We start from the raw sequence: 22,076 nt of genomic DNA on the forward strand, positions 1-22,076 counted from the left end.
ATTCATTTTGTAATCTGCCCAAGTCTGCTTCTGTCCATGTGCATCCCAAAATGTCTCACCAACAACAATTTAACTGCCCCCTATAACTCTCAATAACTCTTATTTGGTACTATAAATAAAATTGAATTGAATACTAGGCTAAGACTGAAAAGCACCAGGAACAGGGAACAAACATAAATATATGTCCAAGGCACAAGTGATTCATAGCTCTGAAAGTTAATAATTTATGTCCATTGTATGAAAGTAGAACTTAAGAGGCTGACCAGTTGTATGTAAACTAACAATAATGAGATTTCAAAAGACAGACAAGAGTATTTCTATAAATAAATATATTATGGTTCACTTTCCATCAATAAGGCTAAATTTGAAATGTTGAATATGATTTAACTACACTGTACAGTAACTGAACCAACTCCATACACATCCATGTTTATCTTTCTTTCTCTGACTTTATAGTGCAATCATAAATGGATCGGTTTTAATGCATGAAGCCATATAAAGAGGTGCAGCACAAGAAAGACTTTTACTTCAGCTGCAGTATCGACTCTCTACGCTTAAACCCGAACATGGCAAGCAAACATTCCAGCTATGGTAAGTCATGACTCTATGTTCATTTTTATATGGTTCTTTGATTCAAAATTGTGTTCAGTAGATTTTTGATCTGTATTTGTGACAAACATGCTACATGAAGTCTGTGCCTCCCTTAAATCATTTACAATCCAAAATGGATCTCTTGGCTCTATGTGCGGTAACCGTGTTCACTACTGAGACACATCAGTGTAACTCTTAATGTTCAACTGTTATGGTTACTGACAGGTTATCAGACCTTAACAATTTTCTGTCCGATTTAACTCTTTCACATCACATGTGCAAGTTAATGAATAAGACAAAGGGTACTGTCTTACTGTAGAGTGTTGTTTCAGAATAATCCCTTCCATTTCATCAAAGCATTTGAGAAGAATTTTTAAATGCAGAACATGGCACCAAATGTGGTGCTATTTTGATAATCTATTGAGAGCAAACTCATGTATCCATCAAACGAATTACCCAATAAATACACACACACACACGGAACAGCAACATCACTCACTAATGACAGACTGAGTACGTTTACATGCACACCAATATTCCTTTATTATTCCGAATATGACAATATTCCAAATTTGATACGTGTCATGTAAACAACATATTCTGTTTGGATATTCAGAATAAGGCATTTTTCTCAATATAGCATTTTCCAATTAAGACATGTGGGATATTCCGGTATTATTCAGGTTTTAGAGGCATTCTTTGGACATGTATACAGCACATTAAGAATATGCGTCTCAATCAGAGTTTTTACCGCACTTTACAGCCTCTTGCCTGTTTACGGCTTACGGTCAGCTCTGTGCGTTGTGGGGCTATATGGCGTTATATATGTGCCTCATTCCTGAGCGAGTAATTGTATGTTTTGAGCACAGAGAACTATATTTTGCAAGCACATTACATTGCATTTTGAACAGAAATTAACCCTTGCAAAAAATAATTTAGTTTGAGTAAAGAAAAACCTATTCCGTGCACAATAAATGTATTTGCATGTCTTTCTCTGCTTGCAGGTAGACGCTGCTGCGCTACAGTCATGTCTCCCTCACTCTCAACCTCTGCACTCTGCACGCTCAACTCTAGACACACTCACTCAAATTTTCACAGCGATACAAGTGTGCCACAAAACCAACCAATCGGAGAATCAAAGGTCAATTCTGATTGGCTGTTTGTCTTGTGTCTTTGACACAACACCTGCAGTGATTCCCCAGCAAGGGGTATCTCTGCTGTAGCCAGTGGGTACTTGGAAAGATTGTGGAGCAGCTTAACTAATCAAAATAATAATTGAAATTATGATTTATTTAAAACAATATATTAGCTAAAACAGCTCAACACATATATTTAAACATATAGCGAAGTAATCAATGGTAGAAAAAAATAGCTAAAAGTAGGCTGACTTAACAGTTCAAATGATTAACTAAAAATAATGGATGACTGTTGAAACATGAACCACACTTCAAGTAGTAGGCCTAGCTAGTAGAATTTCTGACCAAACCAACCTAAATGTTTACGGTTTAATTGCATGAAAATGTAAGAATATTCACTTTAATATGATAAATAGTGTGAACACATTGGGAATTGATAGGGCGGGGTATGTGAGTTAATAAGGTTGGAAAGCACTGATCTACAGTATTTTATATTATTGACCTACTGGTATATTACAGACATGCCTTAACGTTGTGTTGTTTGAATTACAATAACATATCTCCATGTGTGACTAACGTCATCCTTCACAAGCAATCTAACGTTAGCCCAGCATAGATAAAGTCTATGCATCCAACATGTAATCTGAACACACCTACAATATCACAATACAGCCACTTGTAAGAAGTTTGTAATACAGGTTACATAGTTATTGTGTTTTATTAACCTTAATTCTGTTTGCCAAGGCTATATTTTATTGGTTTGCAAAGTAGCTATCCGTTGCTAACGCTAACATTAGCTAATTTATGTCAAAAAGCATTAGCTAACTAACGTTACTGCCAAGATATGGTTTCATTTTAAGACAGTGCAAACACATGACAACACTTGACAAGTCTTACAACACCTCTCTGGTCTCCAGTTAAACCATATATTGGCAGTAGTTAGCTAACGTTTCTGCTTTTTGAGATAAATTAGCGTTAGCAACGGATAACTCCTTTGCAAGCTAATAGCCTACTGCTGTTCAGTCTTGCATTGCGAGACCTAATTTAGCTACAGTGCTGCGAGGCCTGTACAGATGACATGTTGGCTGCAGTATGCTAAATTAGCTAGATTGCTTGTGAAGGATGAGTCAAACTAACGTTGGTCACACAAGGAGATATAAGTCAAACAAAGCAACAGCATTATAGTACACACAAATATTAAGACCTTTCTGTGATATAAGTCAATAATACAAAATACTAACCGAAATGTGTTTTAATCCAGTAACGTTATTCGAACAGCTCCACTGTAGTCAGTATTTGCTGTATCAGTAATTCTGACCAACAGGTGTTGACTGAAAAAGACTGTTCCTCCTAGATTTTTGTTTCCTGCTACTTGCAATCTAATTGGAAACGAACAGCCAATCAGAATTGACCTTTAATTCTCCAATTGGTTGGTTTTGTGGCACACTTGTTACGCTGTGAAAATTTGACTGAGTGTGTCTAGAGTTGAGCGTGCAGAGTGCAGAGGTTGAGAGTGAGGGAGACATGACTGTAGCGCAGCAGCATCTACCTGCGATCAGAGAAAGACATGCAAATACATTTATTGTGCACGGAATAGGTTTTTCTTTACTCAAACTAAATTATTTTTTGCAAGGGTTAATTTCTATTCAAAATGCAATGTAATGTGCTTGCAAAATAGAGTTCTCTGTGCTTAAAACATACAATTACTCGCTCAGGAATAGTAATGTTAGCGTAGCTTGGAGCTTAATGGAGAAAGCTAATGTTTATGTTAGCTGCCCTACAGCTGCAGTAAGCTTCAACTTCATATATTACCTTCTAATATCTGTATTCCCAGTAATGTGACAATCTGCAAGAAAAGGTTGCTTATACTACTAAAATAGTAGTGACAGCACCGTTTGGCTTGGTTATTAATGCAGTTAGCATTGTTTGTTATTTACCTAGTTCATGACAAATCGTTTCGCTTTCTAACATGATGTCATTGTGCTAAGCGAGCACCGTTAGCCTTTACAACAGAGCCGCTTCACTACATGTTAGATAATGTTTCATTACAGAGTTCTCTGTTGATTTGTGTTTGTCGCTGTGTGCTCGTGGTGGAAAATGTATGTAAACACAGTTGTGTGCAGGTCCCCTCAATGACAGGCTGATGTTAGAAGTTCCTCTAGTGGACAGAACGTGTAAGAACAACCACATGCTTGTAGTGGCATTGACAATGCATTAGGGCTTTGCCCAAAAATCATATTCGAAGTTTGGTTGTTTATTAATATTAATATTTGAATATATTCAAATATTTATTAATAATATTTTGACCATTAAATGCCTTCAGTAAGGCTTATATTGGTATGAAACTTTGTATATGTTCTGTCCACCAGAGGGCAGTGTATCAGTCAGTAGGCGTGCAATGATGTTGTTAGAAGAAAAACACATTGCCACCACTGTTTTTTTTTTTAATTAAAAGTCAGACAACCGGATTAAAACATTAAGGGCTGCCTAATATTCGTTCGAATATCAATACTTTTTTTAATATTCGAATTATATTCGAATATCGAAGTTCGGAGTCAAAGCCCTACAGTGCATAAGCCTGAGTAGTGTAGTACATATTATTTAACAGGCTGCAACTGAGCAATAAATATTTGAATATTCAGTCCCTCCAGGATTTCGCGATGTCGCAATCGTGGCAATTCACGCAAATTCACGCAAATTCAACCAATCACCGTGAATTTGCTGCGATTCGCAATTTTGACCAATCACCGCAACTTTTACTCAAATTTGACCAATAACTGGAGTTTCCCGCAATTTCAAGCAATCCCAGCAGTCCCACGTGCCAGACTTTACGTCAGTATAATGTGACTGAGTGCCACTGACCAAGCGGGAGTGAGAGAGAGCTTGTTTCCGATATGAAGACAAGACTCGAACATTTCACATTTACCAACAAAACGTACAGCGAAAGACCATGCAAAACATTTCATTTCATTTCATGTACATTTTTCATTTTTACAAAAGCTCCCGCAAAATCAGGCATTTTGGGCCGCAACAATCTCAAAAAAAGGCCGCGAAATCCTGGAGGGAATGAATATTATTCAAATATTAAAAAAAATATCAAATGGAATGCAAATGGTATTAGAGAGGAAGATTGACAGCTCTGTGTGTTTCTATGGTTACTGTACACAAACCAACCAGCCAACAGTTTGCAAGGCTGCAGACATGATAAGAAGGAGAAACACAGCTACTTTTAAAACATTATCAAAGACTCAGATATCAACAGGTTTTTGGATATGAGCACACATCGCTACGCTGACCTTTTCAAGAAGCTGGATGAAGGAATGAAAGAGGGACGCTGTGTTCACATGGTCCAACAAGTCCACCGCCGCTGGAAAACTTTAAAAAAAATCTTATTTTGCACGGCTACATGTTAACGGGAATATTAGTGGAATATTCCCATTCATTAGCCATGTAAACAGCTTAGACGGAATATCGTCTTTTTCGGAATAAGGGCAAAAACCTGAATATTATGTACATGTAGTGTTATATGCAGTGTTTCTAAACTGTTGAACTGGGGCAAGATTTAAGGGTTCATTTCGACACTATAGGACCTTTATGTTTGATTTAAATGTTAGTCAATAGTATTGCAATCACTCGAAGGACTTATAACAAATAAAAACCTTTGTGCAACTGCATCAAGAAATAAAAAAATATATGAGAACATTTTACATAAAACTGTGCAAATAGTTTTCTCTCTCTCAAAGAATCTGGAGTTGCACTTTCTTCCTTAATGTCAAAGATGCCTATTTCTGATGTCACTGAATTGATTGATATGAAATCATATAAATTCTTATTTTATATTCTTCATCCTTTCAAACAGAAGCTATTCTACGAAATGATGAGGAGCTGAGGATTGTGATGGTGGGGAAGACTGGAATTGGGAAGAGTGCCACAGGAAACACCATTCTTGGGCATAACTGCTTTGAATCAAAGTTCAGCGCCACGTCTATGACTGATGAGTGCTTTAAGGCCAAAGCTAAAGTGGATGGACAAAAGGTTGCTGTTATTGACACCCCAGGTCTCTTTGACACCAGGTGGGCCCAGGATAAAACACATAAAGACATAGGCCAGTGCATCTCCTATTCTTCGCCTGGACCCCATGTCTTCCTGGTTGTCGTCAGGCTGGGCAGATTCACAGAAGAGGAAAAACAGTCAGTGCAGAAGATCCAAGAAATCTTTGGCCAGGATGCAGACAAATACAGCATGGTTCTCTTTACTCATGGCGACCTTCTTAAAAACACCACTATTGAGGAGTTTTTGAAGGACAGCCCAGACCTGCAGGAACTTGTGGCCAGGTGCAATGGTCAGTACCATGTCTTTAATAATGAGCTGGAGAATCGCTTGCAGGTCACTGAGCTGCTTAAGAAGATCAGAACCATAGTCCAGACGAACGGAGGAAGCCACTACACCAATGAAATGTACCAAGAGGCAGAAAGGGCAATCGAAGAGGAGAAACAACGCATACTGAAAGAGAAAAAGGAGCAAATATGCAAAGAGAAAGAAGAACTGGAGAAGAAACTACAAGCAGAATATGAAGAAAAGCTTCAAAATGTAATGGAGAAATTACGGGCTGAAAGTGAGGAAGAAAAAAATAGTAAAGTAGAGATGGAGAGAACAACAGAGTTGAAAAGAGGCAAGGAGATTAAAGGGGATGAGGAACAGAGAGCCAATGAGGGAACAGAGGGGGGGGGGAAGGAAAAGGAAAAGAAAGAGGAGCGTAAGAGAGAAGAGAAAAGAAAGAGGGAGAAGGAACAGAGGGAGAAGGAAATAAGGGGAAAGAAAGACAAAGAGTTGAAGAAGGAACAGGAGAAGATTTTAAAGGAACAGCAAAATGAACAGAACAAGCTGGATGAAAAAATTGAACTTGAGGTCAGAGAAGAAGCTGAGAAAAAAAACCTCTTCATTATTATTTTTCTAAAATTCAAAAAATCATTTCCAGCCTTGTTTTCAAAGTTTCATAAATAGTTTACGTTTAAGCGCCATAAGTTACTGTAACTCATTCTAGAGTAAAGTTACTTTATAACTACAGTAGTTTGTAGCATACGGTAAAATCACAGTATGATTATTAGGTACTGTAGAAGTAATTAGTTTCTTTAAGAGTTTAAAATAACCACAGCGGTACTAATGTCTATAATTTTACTGTATTTATTACAGCAGAATGTCAAATAAACAAACTAAGAAAACTGCTCATGAGATCATTGTCATATTGAAATACTTCATTTTTAAGTAATCAAACATGTTTGTATATGAATTTGCATATATTACAAATTTGTAGTGATTGAATTTGTTTGATTTAATGTTTTGTTGTAAAACTGTAGAAATTATTGGATGTTTAAGACACATTAATTATCATTGGATTCAAAATTTTTTTGTATAATGCTATTTTTTCAATAAATAAATCTACCGTCTTTATCGAAGGCTGGTGAGTTTAAATGATTGTTATTGTGTCCAAAATATGATATGATTTTGGCGCCCAACAGACTCCTCATCTGAGTCTGGGTCTGACTGACGCCGGGTTTAGATGGGAAGAGGAAACTCTTTGCTTTGCAAGCAGACTACCTGCACAGCGAGGCTTCGTGAGACAGCTGCCTGGGCGAGGCGGCTGCCCAGGCTCCGGATGTAGTAACCGAACGTGTATCAACCTAGCGCGAGCACCTGTGGAGGGCGGGCCGATCACAACATCAAACTAACAAGTGCATCATTGTATTAGGGTAGCCTGCTGCCAATCAAATACAGTCTGATATCATTTAGCTGTAGACAGACAACCAACATGAACGTTAATCTTTTCTTCTGTCCCAGTTAAGTCTTTTATTCCAACCTAGCTTGTTAACTTTGTATACTAGCTAGTACAGTTTTATTTCTTAAACAGTTCTACATTAGAAAGTAAAAAAAGACAGGAAGCCGTCTAGCTCTCTAAATAAAAAACAGCATTCACAAAACTTAGGCTACATACAGTAGCTGAATGAATTGCAATACTTACAAATGATTGGCCGGAAAGAGGTCACATGAGAAGAAATGCAGTAGTTAACACAGACATAGGATCCATAGTTTGCTATCCCGATCATGTCAGGAAATGAATTAAATTGAGACGGTGCAGACTAAAACCCAACTACTAATTGTAAGCTTCACAAAATGGTAAAATGATGGTACATTATGACACTTTGGCATTATTGTTCGTATCATACTTGATTGTACATCTGGCAATGCTGGTTAAACTGTTTTTTTGTTGTCATCTTAGTTCAACCTAGCTAGCCATGGCTAACTAATAGATATTAGTTAACAATGGCTAGAGTGAACTAAGAATGTTAAGTTGACATCATGCTGTGTTAATGTTGTTGACAAACATCTCTTATATATTTTACTCATATATCACTAATTAGGCCTAAATAAAAAAATATTCTACCTGACATACAGTCATGTGAAAAAATTAGGACACCCATGCTAAAGTTGACTAAAAAGAGGAATAAAAAAATCATCCTTTGGAAATTGATCTTAATGCCTTAATTAAAAAAATGAGGAAAAATCCAATCTTTAAGGACACCAATTTTCTTTGTGAATGAATAATGTATCGTGAATAAATAAATGTTTTTCCTTAAAATACAGGGGGCATAAGTCAGTACACCCCTATGTTAAATTCCCATAGAGGCAGGCAGACTTTTATTTTGAAAGGCCAGTTATTTCATGGATCCAACATACTATGCATCCTGATAAAGTTCTTTTTAGTTTTTAGTAAACTTTAACATGGGTGTCCTAATTTGTTCACATGACTGTATATTAGCATTAGCTTGATTAAGTATCAGGACAGTCACTTAACTTTATGTTAGCTTCAAAGAAGGATTAACCTTACCTCGTGATATTAAATTCAACACGTCCGTAGCAGTAAAATATAACACCTTTTTCATTTGTGAAATGTCGCTTAGTGTGGACAGTTAGTTAGAGAAGTTAATTAACAGTCCCCAGAATTGTAAGGCTGTTTTAGTCATGGGTGTATTAAGGTTTTATTTCCTTTGGCAGATAGTGATATGTTTTGATGCACTATGCCAGGCAGGCTAGCTAGTTCGGGCCAATCACAACATAACTTTAAAAACTGTGAAATATAACAGCAGGATATCAAATTACAAAGTGCATCATTGTATTAGGTTAGCCTGCTGCTAATCAAATATAGTCTATAGCTGTAGACAGACAAACCAACAGGAACGTTAATCTTTTCTTCTGTCCCAGTTAACTCTGGCTATTCCAACCTAGCTTGTTAACTTTATATACTAGCTAGTGCAGATTTATTTATTAAACAATTCTACATTAGAAAGAAAAAAAGATAGGAAGCCGCCCAGCTCTATAAATAAAAAACAGCATTCAATAAACTTAGGCTACATACAGTAGCTGAATGAATTGCAATACTTACAAACTATTTTGTCACCATAATCCTAATAAAATAAAATGGTGGATGTAAAATAACATGACAGATTTCAGGACTGAGGCCATAAGCTAAGTTAATTAAATAAATAATTGGCCTTGAACACAGCATACCTTAGTAAGCTTCATCTCCGAGTTGCTGTCTGTGGCTGCTACATCCTCCAGCGCTGTGCCAGATGATCCCGCCGCGGGGGAGAGAACCCAGCCAGTCACTCATCAAGGCTACACCAAGGCGTTCAAAGCATGATTGGCTGGAAAGGGGTCACATGAGAAGAAATGCAGTAGTTAACACAGACATAGTGTCCATAGTTTGCTATCCTGATCATGTCAGGAAATCAATTAAAATGAAACGGTTCAGACTAAAACCCAACTACTACTTGTAAGCCTCACAAAATGGTAAAAATATGGTACATTATGACACTTTGGCATTATTGTTCGTATCATACTTCATTGTACATCTGGCAATGCTGGTTAGTTAAACTGCAGTGAAATATAACACCTTTTTAATTTGTGAAATGGTATTCCATGTCGCTTAGTGTGAACAGTTATTTTGCATGAAAAATCAAAAGCAGCACAAAAGTCTTTTTTTCTATGAGTCTGTAGAACGGGTGAGATGCCTGTACCAAGATGGCGACGGAAGACGCATCTCACAAGCCGAGGCGGTTAGCACATTCTCTATTAGCTAGTGAAGTTCATTAACAGTCCCCAGAAAAACAGCTTTCACAAAAAATTGATAGATGATAGATAGATGAATCAATTGAAATACTTACAAATGGGCTAATGCTTTAACCAGAGTGTGTAGAAAGGGGATAAAGCCAAATGTTGTTTTTTGCTAAGTCATTGCTCTTATGACAAAATGGCGGACGTAAAATGCCGTTACAGATTTTCGAACTGCACCAACAGTCAAATCAAAATATTAACTGTGAAATAACTGTTGGTAGCAGGATATCTAATTAATGCATTTTGGTAATCACATAAAATAGTGTTACGGAGCCTATTGTTTTCATGTTAAAACTAGCTAGACGACCAATAACAAAAAAAAAACACATTTTAAGTTAAACTGTGGAATGACCTGTCAGCTGAGTTGTTAGCTGTTAGCTCAACCTAACGTTACATTATTTAGATTAAAATAAGAATTTACTATAAAATGACCAAACATGCCATTGAAATAGCTAATACTAGGTTGTGGTATTGCATTGTAAACGGTTGGATTTAAAATGAAATAAAAAAAAGACAATATACGCCCACTATTGGGGTTTTACTCACCGGGAAGAAAGTTTCTTTTTTTAGCCAAACTCCAAGAAACACGGACCAACTGCTGTGCACTTGAGGAGTCCAGAAGACAACATTTTGTTCATGTATGTTTATCATTTTTGTAACGTTAGCTGCTGTATTTTCTTTTTTTGAATCTAAACAATCTCACAGGAGGCAAATTTGCGATTCCTAGGATGGTAAGACATAACACGCCCAACCCCTGTCTCTGATTGGCTAGTACTCGTTGCCTTAGTTGGTTGGATTGGTTAGGTTTAGACATGAGGAGTTAGATTGGTTAGGGTTGGTGTCAGAATACCAGGGTAAGCCAATCAGAGGCAGAGTAGGGCGGGACATGCCTTCACCATCTTAGGGAAACGCAAATTCGTCTTGTTGTGTTGTGCTGCCCTCTGTTGATCGTTAAACACAATTTAGGCTGGTTTCATCAAAAGAAAACATTCACCTCACTTACTAAAGACTTGTGACATTCACCACTTCAAGACAAAAAAACGGTGTAGTTGAGATTATAGACAGATTTACAACATTTCCATGCAAAAAGCTAAATTTGAAACCAGTGGTAGTGTATTTTGAACCTTTAATGCATCAAAAAGTACTAAGAACACATTAAAATTACTCAAAAGTCCTGCATTGAAAATGTTTCTTAATCAATCAAATGTAGATAAAGTATTAAACAGATAAAAATGTCCCCTGTGATTGTTAAACTATTACATAGCCTACTTATCGTATATAGGCCTAGCATTATTTTCTCCATTAATTGATTGTTTGGTTTGTAAAATAGTGAAAATAGTGAGAAATAGCATCACGAATACCCAGAGCCCAAAGTGACACTGTCACAATGTTTGTTTTATCCAGCCAACAGTCCTCAACATTATTACAAATACATTCACATTATTAAAAGGTTTATACAAGTAAAATGACTTCAACTGTATTTTTCACATTAGGCTACTCTTCTGTCAATTGGCTAAATGATTGATTTGACTAATGGTTTCAGCTATAACACAAAGGTATATACACAGTTTATACTTATAAATACTTATAACAAAACATTTTATAAGCAGAAATCTTATAATTTGTAAAACAACTGTCTGTCAGATAAATGTAGTAGAGTACAACTAGAAAGTAGCATGAAAAGAAAATCCTCAAGTAAAGTAGGCTACAAGTAGTAGGCTACCTTAAATTTGTACTTAAGTACAGTTAGGAGTAAAGTGTGAAACCGATAAGAATTTGTCAAAACTTCTGAACATCTAAAATTTAAAGACTCATAGGCTATCTTGGTTTTGTGCAGCGATCTTTATTATGACAAAAATATGAATACTATTGTACAGAGCAGCATCATTGCGTATCATTAAATATGACTCAAACACGGCCGCAGGTCGTTCAGACCGAGCTGGTAACAGTAAACGTGTCTCTCAGTGAGTGTGAGCCGCCGATGAACAGATGAATGTGTGTTGGGTTTCAGGGGAGCAGCTTGTGGAAATCCAGCTTCGGGGGTTTTCAACTAGCACGCAGTTCGAGTCGCCGTGGGACTCGCCCAGCGGCGCCCCCCTCAGTCTGGAGAAGGACACTGAGCCACCGTCAGCCCACATCCAGCGTCCCGAACCTCCAGACAGACCTGAGGAAACAAAGAGCAACAACTACTGACAGACTCTAGAACTCAAGGGAGCGTGCCTATGTTCCCACATTTTAAGATTTCTTTCCAAAATAGGCCCTATGTTCCCACATTTCCTTTTTCATAAACGTGTATCAGATTTTATCCCCCTAACCCTAACCATAAAAAATGTTGTGGGAGGATAGGGCTTAAATTGAAAAGAAATGTAGGAACACAAGACCTAATTTTGAAAATGTCCTAGAAATGTGGGACCATAGGGCTGTGAGCTTTCGTGAACTTTTATCAACTTTACGTTTCATTCACAAAAGTAAAAAACGTAAGTGTGTGTTTTTATTTTCTCCTATTTGTTTGCATCAATATTGTTGAAAAAATGTTAACTCTCCTGTTGTCCTCGGGTCAAATTTGACCCATTTTCAAAAAGTTTCTAAAAAAAAAATTTGGGTTCCTTTCAACCAAATTGTCAAAAAAAGTAAGGTGGATGGTTCCCTACGACGTTCTTCACAAGTAAAATAAATGATCAGTTCACTACTTTCATTGAATTTGGGTGTTTTATTCATTTTTATAGCATTTGAAAAAAAAAAGATAAAAGAACATTGAAAAAAGCTTCAAAAACGTGGGAAAAAACTTCAAATAAAGTGCAGAAGAAATCGAAAGTGAGGAAATTATCAATAAAAACCATAAAATCTAAGAAGTCTCTCAGTGAATTAGCAGACATGATGAAGATGGTTGTATTACATTAGTCTTATATGATTTATATGAGGATATATTATTTAATTTAGTTCATTACTTTATCATATTCAAACTTTTAGTTATTGAGAGAAAATTGGTGAACGCGACAAATAAAATGGCTCGGTCGTGTCACTAATAAATTAATCTGTACGAGTGGTTCTTGCAGGAGGAGAATAATTTTAATATTGGGAAATAATTTGACATTGTTTTGTGGTTAAGTGTTAAATGCATGTTGGAGCCATTACTCAGCCTTGCTTAGCAATATTTGTTAAATGCAAAATATGTGTCAAACCATTCGGTTTTAAGTATTTTAGTGCTGCAGAAACGTCTCGGGCTACAAATTGTTTCCAACAGACTAAATCATGGCAAAAAATCAATTTAATCTTAATTTCTTATATTTTTCAATATTTTCCCTCCAATATCGTAAATCATATCTCAATCGCAATATCAGTCAAAATAATCTCAATTAGATATTTTCCTCATATCGTGCAGCCCTAGAAGGAACTTGTTTTAGTGGAACATGTGTACGTTCAAAAGTAGTTTTAGTCGTGCAACAGAAAACTCAGATTGGACAGATAGTCTAGCTAGCTATCTGGATTTACCCTGCAGAGATCTGAGGAGCAGTTAACCATAGTCCTCAGAAATCCACCGGAGGTTAGAACGCCAACACAAAGAAAGAGGAAGGGGACGGCAGACATCCAGCCGAAATGAGTGAAATCCAGCGGAATTTCCGTCGACACCGGAGCAATCCCGGAAGTGGAACGTCGAGGATATAGACTACTCCGACGTTAAAGTACGTTGCTGTAAAAGCAGCCACTCACCGATCCAAAATGGCTTCCTCCCGGCAAACTTCCACAGCCAGGCCATGTCTCTTCTGGAGCGCACGCCAGTCAGGCTGCTGTTAAACCTGACATACAGATGTTCAAAGCATCAGAGTCAAATACATCTGCAGCTGCGTTCACACGTACAAATACAACGTCAAGTAAACTGGAACTTAAAACGTGCAGGCTCAACGCTCAAATTTACAATAAGATTTTTTAACAGATTAAAACGTTTTTCGCCCACTTTTTTCAGCAACTTTTTATAAGTTCATTATAATTAAGCTGAACTTCTTTTCCTGTTTAAGTTATTGGGTCATAATCATGATAAAATCCTTGTAAAAAATCACAGCTGTTCATTAAAGTGAAGCAGTTATCATATATGCTCAGTCAGCTTAGTTAGTTTGTGTTTTAAAGGGTTAGTTTTCGTTTCTTCCATTCTTTCTCTGTTTTGTGTCTTTCTTTCTCTTTTCCTGTCTTTAATGTCTTAGTTTCATGTTTTTTTCTTCCTTTCTTTCTTTTTTTGCTTCTTCATATCTTTCTTTCTTCTGTGTCTTCCCTTTTCATTCTTGTTGTTGTTTACCATAAAATTAATTGGGGAACTGAAGCCGGTATCTCTGCTCTTTTCAAAGCCACCAGACTACTTTGACAAACACAGACATTTTACGTCGCAGAACCTGGGAGTTGCTGCTCTAACTAACTGACCGATGGAGGCAGCGGTAGAGCAGAAACTCCCATTGTGTTCTGCAACGTAAAATGTCTGTTTTTGTTAAAGGAGTCTGGTGGCTTTGAAGAGATAACGCAGAGATAACGGCTTCAGTTCCCCGTCGTAAAGGGCTGTCTGACAGCAAGGTGAAGCGCTGACAATATTCTAAATATGGCCGACACTAAAAGGGATATAGAAGTTATAAGAGGTGTCTAAATGCGTGTCAATCACTGCTCAGGCACACGCATTCATTCTCCCTTGTGGGGGGAGGGGCTTAGGAGACTGTTTGGGGCTTTAGCAGAAAGGGGGGAGGGACTGAGAAGTTGTCGATGTTAAAATTTTTTGGCTGTCCTGGATCTTCACAATCCTACTTACGGCACCTCTAAGTATCCCTTTAAGCTTTGGGATGAAGTCAGAATACTACAAACATAAAAGTGTATGGAGAAGAGGAATGACCAAAAATATCTTGCCAAATTAATTAAAGGCCTTTTATTTATTTTTTGTACCCAACATTGGGTGCCTGTATATGTTTGTTTTTTATAACTTTTTTTGCTCATAACTCTTCCTCCTCTCCGTGAACTTTATTCCCTTCCATGAACACCGGTGCTTAAAGGGATACCAGAAGCACTCCTGCCACTTTTTTCTTTCAAAAAAAAGAACTGTGTTTCCGTGTTATTTACAGCAGCGAGCAGCTCCTCTCGGCGCTCCCCCAGCTGGCCACTGACGAGCCGAGGATGTAACAGCGTCTCCTGTAGTGAGTCCAACCGTCAGGACACGAGCTGCTCACTGACTTCCCTGTCTGAGGAGACAAAGTTCAAGTTCAAGTTACTTTATTTGTCCCCCAATGGGGAAATTTGTTGTGCAGCAGATAGTATAGTTCAAATCACACACAATCATACACACAAAACAGAGATTGCCTACCTTGCAGGCATAGTTAAAAACAATAAAAAAAAACAGTAAACAATCAATAAATAGTAAGTCAATAAGTTATCTATGCTTTTTTATAGAATTAAGAATTAGAGTGGCTGCAGGTACAAAAGAGTGTTCTGTTGGTTCTAAGTTTTGAGAGTTTAAAGCGTGATCCAGATGGCAACATCTGAAATTCAGCCTGTAAGGGATGAGAACTATCTGACAGGATAGATTCAAGCCTTTTTAGCATCTGCTTCTGATAATCCCTCCAAAGAGAGACAATAAGACAATAACAACATGTTAAGGCTGCGTTCAGACAGGAAAACAGCGATCTGGCAATTCTTCGCAAGGTTGTGCGGCGGTGGGAGTATCAGTGAAATGTCCCATTTGTGTGACGTCCTGTTGTGTTCTTAAACACCCCCCAGAGTAGCACAAGTAGACTTTATATTTCACAGTTACTGTTTTCTGTCAGATTGTTTATAGATCTCAACATTTCTGACCACACTTGAAGGCAGCTTCCTTTCCCGGAGAAAGAGCGGGAAAAAAAAAGAGACGAGCGAGACATATCAACTGTGCTTTGTTGTTTGGCAAAGAGTCAGCTGTTCCACTAACTCCCGGGCAGTTCAGAGCTTGGTGTTTTGGTCTTTGGTGTTTTAAAACTTTGTTGTGGCAGAGATAGAGGCAGTGATGTTTCCTGTTTCCTGTACGGGACTCTCACACCGCCTCAAAACACGCCTACAAGTCTGATCTCCGGTTACATGATTGGCCACCGACGCATGACACAAGGTTGAGTTTCTCCAAAAGTTGAGTCAGTCATGTTAAGCCTAGTATTACCTCTGGGACCCCTCGTAATTTGTAAAATAAATTGCAGAGGATGTATGTGATCTTAATCCTGTGTGAATCTGCCATGTCTGCAATATTTCAAGTAAAAATTCCATCACAAATCACCGACCATATTTCAAAGATGTTGTGTGATAATATTAGTCCAGTGTGAATCGGCATCTCTGTGATCCGGGGTGGGCCGATTTGGGCCGCTGGAAAAAAGAAAAAAAATGCTGCCGTATCACACTAGTTTGACAAAAATATGCAAGACTGTACGGCTGCAGCCTGGAGCCTCTCATCTGGTGCCATCGGGCTTCTACTTTTCAAAATAAAAGCTCACGTCTGGACTTCGTACTTTGGTGTTTTGGGTGTTTAAGTATGTACTAAATATGTAAGCATTTCCATTCTATTCTAAGATGGTGCCATGGTAGTTTATTTGAAGGTTTAATGAAGTGTGTATTATTTTATTATGAAAGCCTGTAAGTGTGCCTCATGCTGCTGCTGCCATAATCTCACATGAGTCTGGTTTTTGCAATTATAAAGCAAATAATATCCGTCTGAATATGTCTGAAATTGGGCCGGTAAGAAACGGAATTGCCAGGGCCGATTTTTTGTCCTTGTCCGCCCCTGTACGTGGGGGATAATGCCAGTAAATTTGAGTGAAATACAGACTTGCCTTTCCTGTGCGAATGTGCCGCACAAAACACAGACGGGATGGGTAATTACTAAATCACATGATGTTCCCTGGTAATACTAGTCCCATGGGAACGTGATGTTATACAGGAGGAAATAAAACACACTCACCAAAGCAAACGCTCTTGAAGGATCATTGTAGATTTATTTATGTGATTAGAGCAGTGACTGAACTAAACAGTGTGTGTTTGTACCTTGCGCTGGCGTAGCTCTGGGTGGCGTCTGGGTTCTGGATGATCCATCTGAGGAGGATCCTGAAGGAGGCTCCAGCCAGCATCGCTCGGCCTCAGCTCCTCCACCCGCAGAGGAGTCAGACTGTGGAACTGATGGAGGAAGAGGAGGCATTAATCCTCGTGTTGTCTTCCCGTCGACCTGCAACTTTTTCTTTTTTCTGGGTTCAAAATTTAAAACTAAAATTGGTGGACGCCTTTTCTCACTTTTCCTGACGTTTTTGTCACTTTTTCAACGTTTTTGTTGGGGTTTTTTTTGCGTTTTTTGACGCTTTTGTTCTTTTTTCCAACTTTTTAAAATCTTTTTTCATGTTCTTGTATAAAAAGTGTTCTCCATAATGCTATAAAATTGAATAAAATACCCCAATTCAATGAAAGTTGTGAACTGATCATTTATTTTACGGAACCATCAACGTTATTTTTTATTTCTTTGACAATTTGGTTGAAAGAAACACAAATTTTCTGATATAGAAACTTTTAGAAAATGGGTCAAATGTTGTCCTCGGGTCAAATTTGACCCATTTACAAAAACTTTCTATATCAGAACTATGACAAAAAAACGTTGAAAAAAGTGACAATCTAAATAAGAAAAAAACATCACCCAAGGTGACAAAAACTTGTTTAAAAAAAGTGACAAAAAATTGAAAGAAGTGAAAAAAACGTCGGAAAAAGTGACAAAAAATTGGAATAAAATCAACAAAAACGATGTTGAACAAAATGTTGAAATTCCGATCCAGAAAAAGGTTGCATGGTCGACGGGAAGACAACAGGAGGGTTAACGTGCCCATTGGCGAGACTGCCCAAATCAGAGAAACTTCCTGTCTCTGTCTCGTGGGTTTGTCCGCGCCTCTTTGCAGACTAGCGGCAGGTCCGTGTGTGTTGATTTTAACGGGAGAAGTGAACGTGAACATAGATTGTGAGTGATTCTTTCGCCCCGTAGTCACCTAAGTAAACATTGGAGCAATTTCTCAACAAGCCACATATCTCCAGAACATTCTGACACTAAAACGGCATTTTTCAGACGGAAACATCAGGAGAAAATTAACTTAGTTTGAGACCTGTTTCTGTTTCAGGACCGAACTCTCGCGGGATCTGGCAACACAGAGAAGCTAACGTCAGCTGACGTTCCTGAACGCCCTAACAAAACTAATCTCTGTGATGCTAAATATGTCTTGTAGCTGTGCAAATATCTAATGTTAGCAAAAGATAATATTAATAAACTATACAAATGTAACTTTTCATCTTTCCACACAACGTTTACTACACTTTCAAACGAAGCCACGCCCCTTTAGGAGACAGGAAGTGTATAGCATTGGTGCTCCTGCTAACACAAAAATCACTTCCTGTTAGACAAATAGCCATTGATTTTAATTGTGGCCATATGGGAAGTCTACAACTTGTTTATTTCTGTTGTCATATTCAGCCGTAACTGTAATGTTTAAAGATATATAGTTAATCAAGGCGGTCTGACCAATCTGTCGTCTCTCTGCTGTGTATATTCTCCGTATGCTGTAGTGCTTTGCTTACGTCTTTGATAAACCAAATCTAGCATCTTACCGTCCAGACCTTCTCCTCAGACCTCCTCTCTCCTGACAGATGCACCTACAGAGCAGCAGAAAGACCAAAATATCAGCTTTTCTGGAAAAGATTCACTGAGACACATTAAGGGCCATATTTTAACAATCTAAGCGCACGGCGTAAAGCGCCTGGTGCAGCTGCGTTTAGGGCATGTCCAAATCCACTTTTGCTAGTTTGACGGCAGAAAAAGGGTCCGTGCGCTGGGCGCGTGGTTCAAAAGGATTGTACTTAGTGTCTTCATTAATCAGAGGTGTGTTTTGGGCGTAACATGCAATAAACCAATCAAACCCTCCTCCATAGCGCTGCGGAGAAGGTCTGGCTAGTCCACACAGCATTCCTGGATGGGAGAAAAACGTGCTCTGGTTTATTGGCATTTTTTCAAACCAATCACAATTCTCTTGGGCGGCACTAAGCTCTGCTAAATAGTTTCAGGAAGGAACTTGTTTTGGTGGAATGCATGTACGTTGAAAAGTAGTTTTAGTCGTGCAACAGAAAACTCAGATTGGACAGACAGTCTAGCTAGCTGTCTGGATTTACCCTGTAGAGATCTGAGGAGCAGTTAACCATAGTCCTCAGAAATCCACCAGAGGTTAGAACACCAACACAAAAAAAATTTCAGGCTGCACCGGAGCAATCCTGGAAGTGGCACTTAGATATATATATATATATATATATATATATATATATATATATATATATATATATATATATATAATATAGACTACAGACTAGAGGGGGACACGGGAATCAATTGTCGCTCCTAGGTAACATGCATTACCTGTAGGCCTAGGTAACATGCATTACCTGCAGGCCTAGGTAATATGCATTACCTAGAGGCCTAGGTAACATGCATTACCCGCAAGCCTAGATAACATGCATTACCTGCAGGTCTAGGTAACATGCATTACCTACAGGCCTAGGTAACATGCATTACCTAGAGGCCTAGGTAACATGCATTACCCGCAAGCCTAGGTAACATGCATTACCTGCAGGCCTAGGTAACATGCATTACCTGCAGGCCTATGTAACATGCATTACCCGCAAGCCTAGGTAACATGCATTACCTACATGCCTAGGTGACATGCATTACCTGCAGGCCTAGGTAACATGCATTACCTGCAGGCCTAGGTGACATGCATTACCTGCAGGCCTAGGTAACATGCATTACCTGCAGGTCTAGGTAACATGCATTACCTGCAGGTCTAGGTAACATGCATTACCTGCAGGCCTAGGCGATTTCATTACGTAATTCCTAACAGAGATCTTCTCACACTCAAAACACACATTTCTCCGTACCACTCCCGTTGATTTCTATGCTCTATTCCGTCCCTATCACGTTACCAACAGTGAAATTGACCCCCGTACCGCGGGACTCACGCGGGACTCCCGTGACCCGCGGGAGACCCTCTACTACAGACCTAGTGTAAAGGGTTTTCGCAGAAAAAACTGGAAGAACCACTCACTTTTAACCCTCCATGTCTGAGGCTCCCAGTGGCGCCCCCCGGCTGTTGCCTGCTGTGGTGGAGAACATGGCTGTAGCTACCGGGGGCCGGCTGGTCCTGTGGTTCCCCGTCTCCGTAGTCCAGGTAGGGCCGCCGGTTTGGGACGTCGCCTCGGGGAGGGTGAGGCTGGTTCTCCCACAGCAGCTCCGCCTCGATGTCGGTGACGGGGTCCTCCTCTGGTCTGGGAGGGTCCGGGAGGCGAGGAGGAGGAGGAGGGGGAGGATGAGGGAGTGGGAGTCGCTTCCTGTCCTCGTCCACCCTCAGGTCGTCTGGATCGCACCGTCCTGAGAGCAGACAGCAGAGAGGGACTTTTTTTTGTGGCAAAAACAAAATGTCTGCATATATCTGTGCATCCCAAAACGTAGATAATAAATTTGGTGCAAAGGAGATACGTTTTTTGTGTGAAAGAAAGTGAGAACAAAAATGTTTCCTGTATGAATGTGATTAACCATCAGGGCAACTGGGCAGTTACACGTATATTACTTAGTTCAAGTTTACACTGCTCATATTCCATTTTGTTTACTTTAAAAGTCCCATGGCATTAAAATTTCACTTTATGAGTCTTTTTTAACATTAATATGAGTTCCCCCAGCCTGTCTATGGTCCCCCAGTGGCTAGAAATGGTGATAGATGTAAACTGAGCCCTGGGTATCCTGCTCTGCCTTTGAGAAAATGAAAGCTCAGATTGGCCACTCTGGAATCTGCAAGGTTAGGTTACCTCCCCTTTTTCTGCTTTGCCCGCCCAGAGAATTTGGCCCACCCATGAGAGAGAGACATCGTGGCTTTCAAATGAGCAAAGTGGCAGTTGGTCAAGGCCACACCCCCACTCTCCACCTTGCCCCCCCTCCCTCCTCCTCAGTAGTTACAGACACAGAAATGGCACATCCTAAGGAAAGCTCATTTGGGACTGGCTCTAGTGGCTGTAATTCTGCACCAAGGCTGAAGTCATGGGACCTTTAATAACTCTGCTGTATACAGAGATGTTTTCATGAGATAAAGAAAAGTAAGAAACGAAGCATATGCTCTTGATGCTTTACCTCCTCTTGGGTCGATGATCTCGACACTAGCGGACATCCTCTGTCCCAGGACGGCATTTTTGGGGGTTTTCAGGGTGACAGTGAAGGTCTCGTGGTTTTCCTCCAGGCCGTCGTCGATCAGGTAAATGTTCCAGGTTTTCATACTGACTCCTGAACAGGAAACAGAGACAGGATGATAAAAAACATCCCTATCATTCTGCTTTTTGTCAAAAAGGAGTAACCAGAGCTGCTGAATTTGTCAACAAAGATCAATCTGAAGCTCTCTGATTGGACATTTCTTACAGCAATGATTTGTGGGACTTTGGGTAGTTGACTTCTCTCCTGAAGCAGAATGTTTCTCTTTATATTCTCAGTGTTTGTTCTGTTGATTCAACAAGGCAAGTTTTGCATACATCACAGTTATATAAATGCTCTAACAGAGAGTCTCCTGACTGTGTCGATGTTAAATAAAGCAGAGTAGACCTGAACAGAGTCCAGTAGAGTCTAACCTGGGTCAAACTGGATGAGACCGGCTGTGCTGTGAGTGAAATCACTGCCAGGTTTGGCCGATCCTTCCTCCACCTGCACAACAACAAGAACAAAAAACTCAGTTTCTTCCCCGGACTCCCTTGTTCTCGCCTCGCGGATTTACCTGGATCATGGTGACACTTGGATTGTGGTGACACCTGGATCGTGGGGACACCTGGATCATGGTGACACGTCGATCGAGTTCCCACGTGGATCGTGGTGACACGTGGATCGTGGTGACACCTGGATCGAGGTGACACCTGGATGGTGGTGACACATGGATGGTGGTGACACTTGGATTGTGGTGACACCTGGATCGTGGTGACACATGGATGGTGGTGACACTTGGATCATGGTGACACCTGGATCGTGGTGACACCTGGATCGTGGTGACACGTCGATCGAGTTCACACGTGGATCGTGGTGACACCTGGATCGAGTTCCCACGTGGATCATGGTGACACCTGGATCATGGTGACACTTGG

General features: G+C 39.4%; 2 protein-coding genes across 2 annotated transcripts in view; one reads left to right on the forward strand and one right to left on the reverse strand.

Annotated features, from left to right (window-relative positions):
• Positions 1-371: 371 nt before the first annotated feature.
• Positions 372-9,426, forward strand: LOC116059137 (GTPase IMAP family member 9-like). The gene is made up of 3 exons (XM_031312096.2): positions 372-591; positions 5,587-6,647; positions 9,289-9,426. The coding sequence occupies exons 1-3, from the start codon at positions 486-488 to the stop codon at positions 9,424-9,426; spliced, it is 1,305 nt and encodes a 434-aa protein (XP_031167956.2). The 5' UTR covers positions 372-485.
• A 1,884-nt stretch (positions 9,427-11,310) lies between these two features.
• Positions 11,311-22,076, reverse strand: part of frem1b (Fras1 related extracellular matrix 1b) — an 81,697-nt gene continuing 70,931 nt past the window's right edge. Inside the window, exons 22-29 of the mRNA XM_036007701.1 lie at positions 21,573-21,645; positions 21,085-21,234; positions 20,009-20,331; positions 18,525-18,569; positions 16,932-17,060; positions 14,994-15,112; positions 13,611-13,696; positions 11,311-12,063 (exon numbers count right to left, since the gene is read on the reverse strand). Of these exons, the coding sequence (XP_035863594.1) occupies positions 11,861-12,063; positions 13,611-13,696; positions 14,994-15,112; positions 16,932-17,060; positions 18,525-18,569; positions 20,009-20,331; positions 21,085-21,234; positions 21,573-21,645 (1,128 nt within the window). The 3' untranslated portion in view covers positions 11,311-11,860. The remainder of the gene's footprint in view (positions 12,064-13,610; positions 13,697-14,993; positions 15,113-16,931; positions 17,061-18,524; positions 18,570-20,008; positions 20,332-21,084; positions 21,235-21,572; positions 21,646-22,076) is intronic.

Source organism: Sander lucioperca, chromosome 11, assembly GCF_008315115.2.
Source record: "Sander lucioperca isolate FBNREF2018 chromosome 11, SLUC_FBN_1.2, whole genome shotgun sequence".
NCBI classification, from domain to species: Eukaryota; Metazoa; Chordata; class Actinopteri; order Perciformes; family Percidae; genus Sander; species Sander lucioperca.

Excerpts from the sequence above, each read along its gene's own strand:
- LOC116059137 (XM_031312096.2), top strand. The coding sequence starts at position 486 with ATGAAGCCATATAAAGAGGTGCAGCACAAGAAAGACTTTTACTTCAGC. Across the intron at positions 592-5,586 it reads AAGCAAACATTCCAGCTATG|AAGCTATTCTACGAAATGAT; the intron begins GTAAGTCATGAC and ends CCTTTCAAACAG. Across the intron at positions 6,648-9,288 it reads AACTTGAGGTCAGAGAAGAA|CATACCTTAGTAAGCTTCAT; the intron begins GCTGAGAAAAAA and ends CCTTGAACACAG.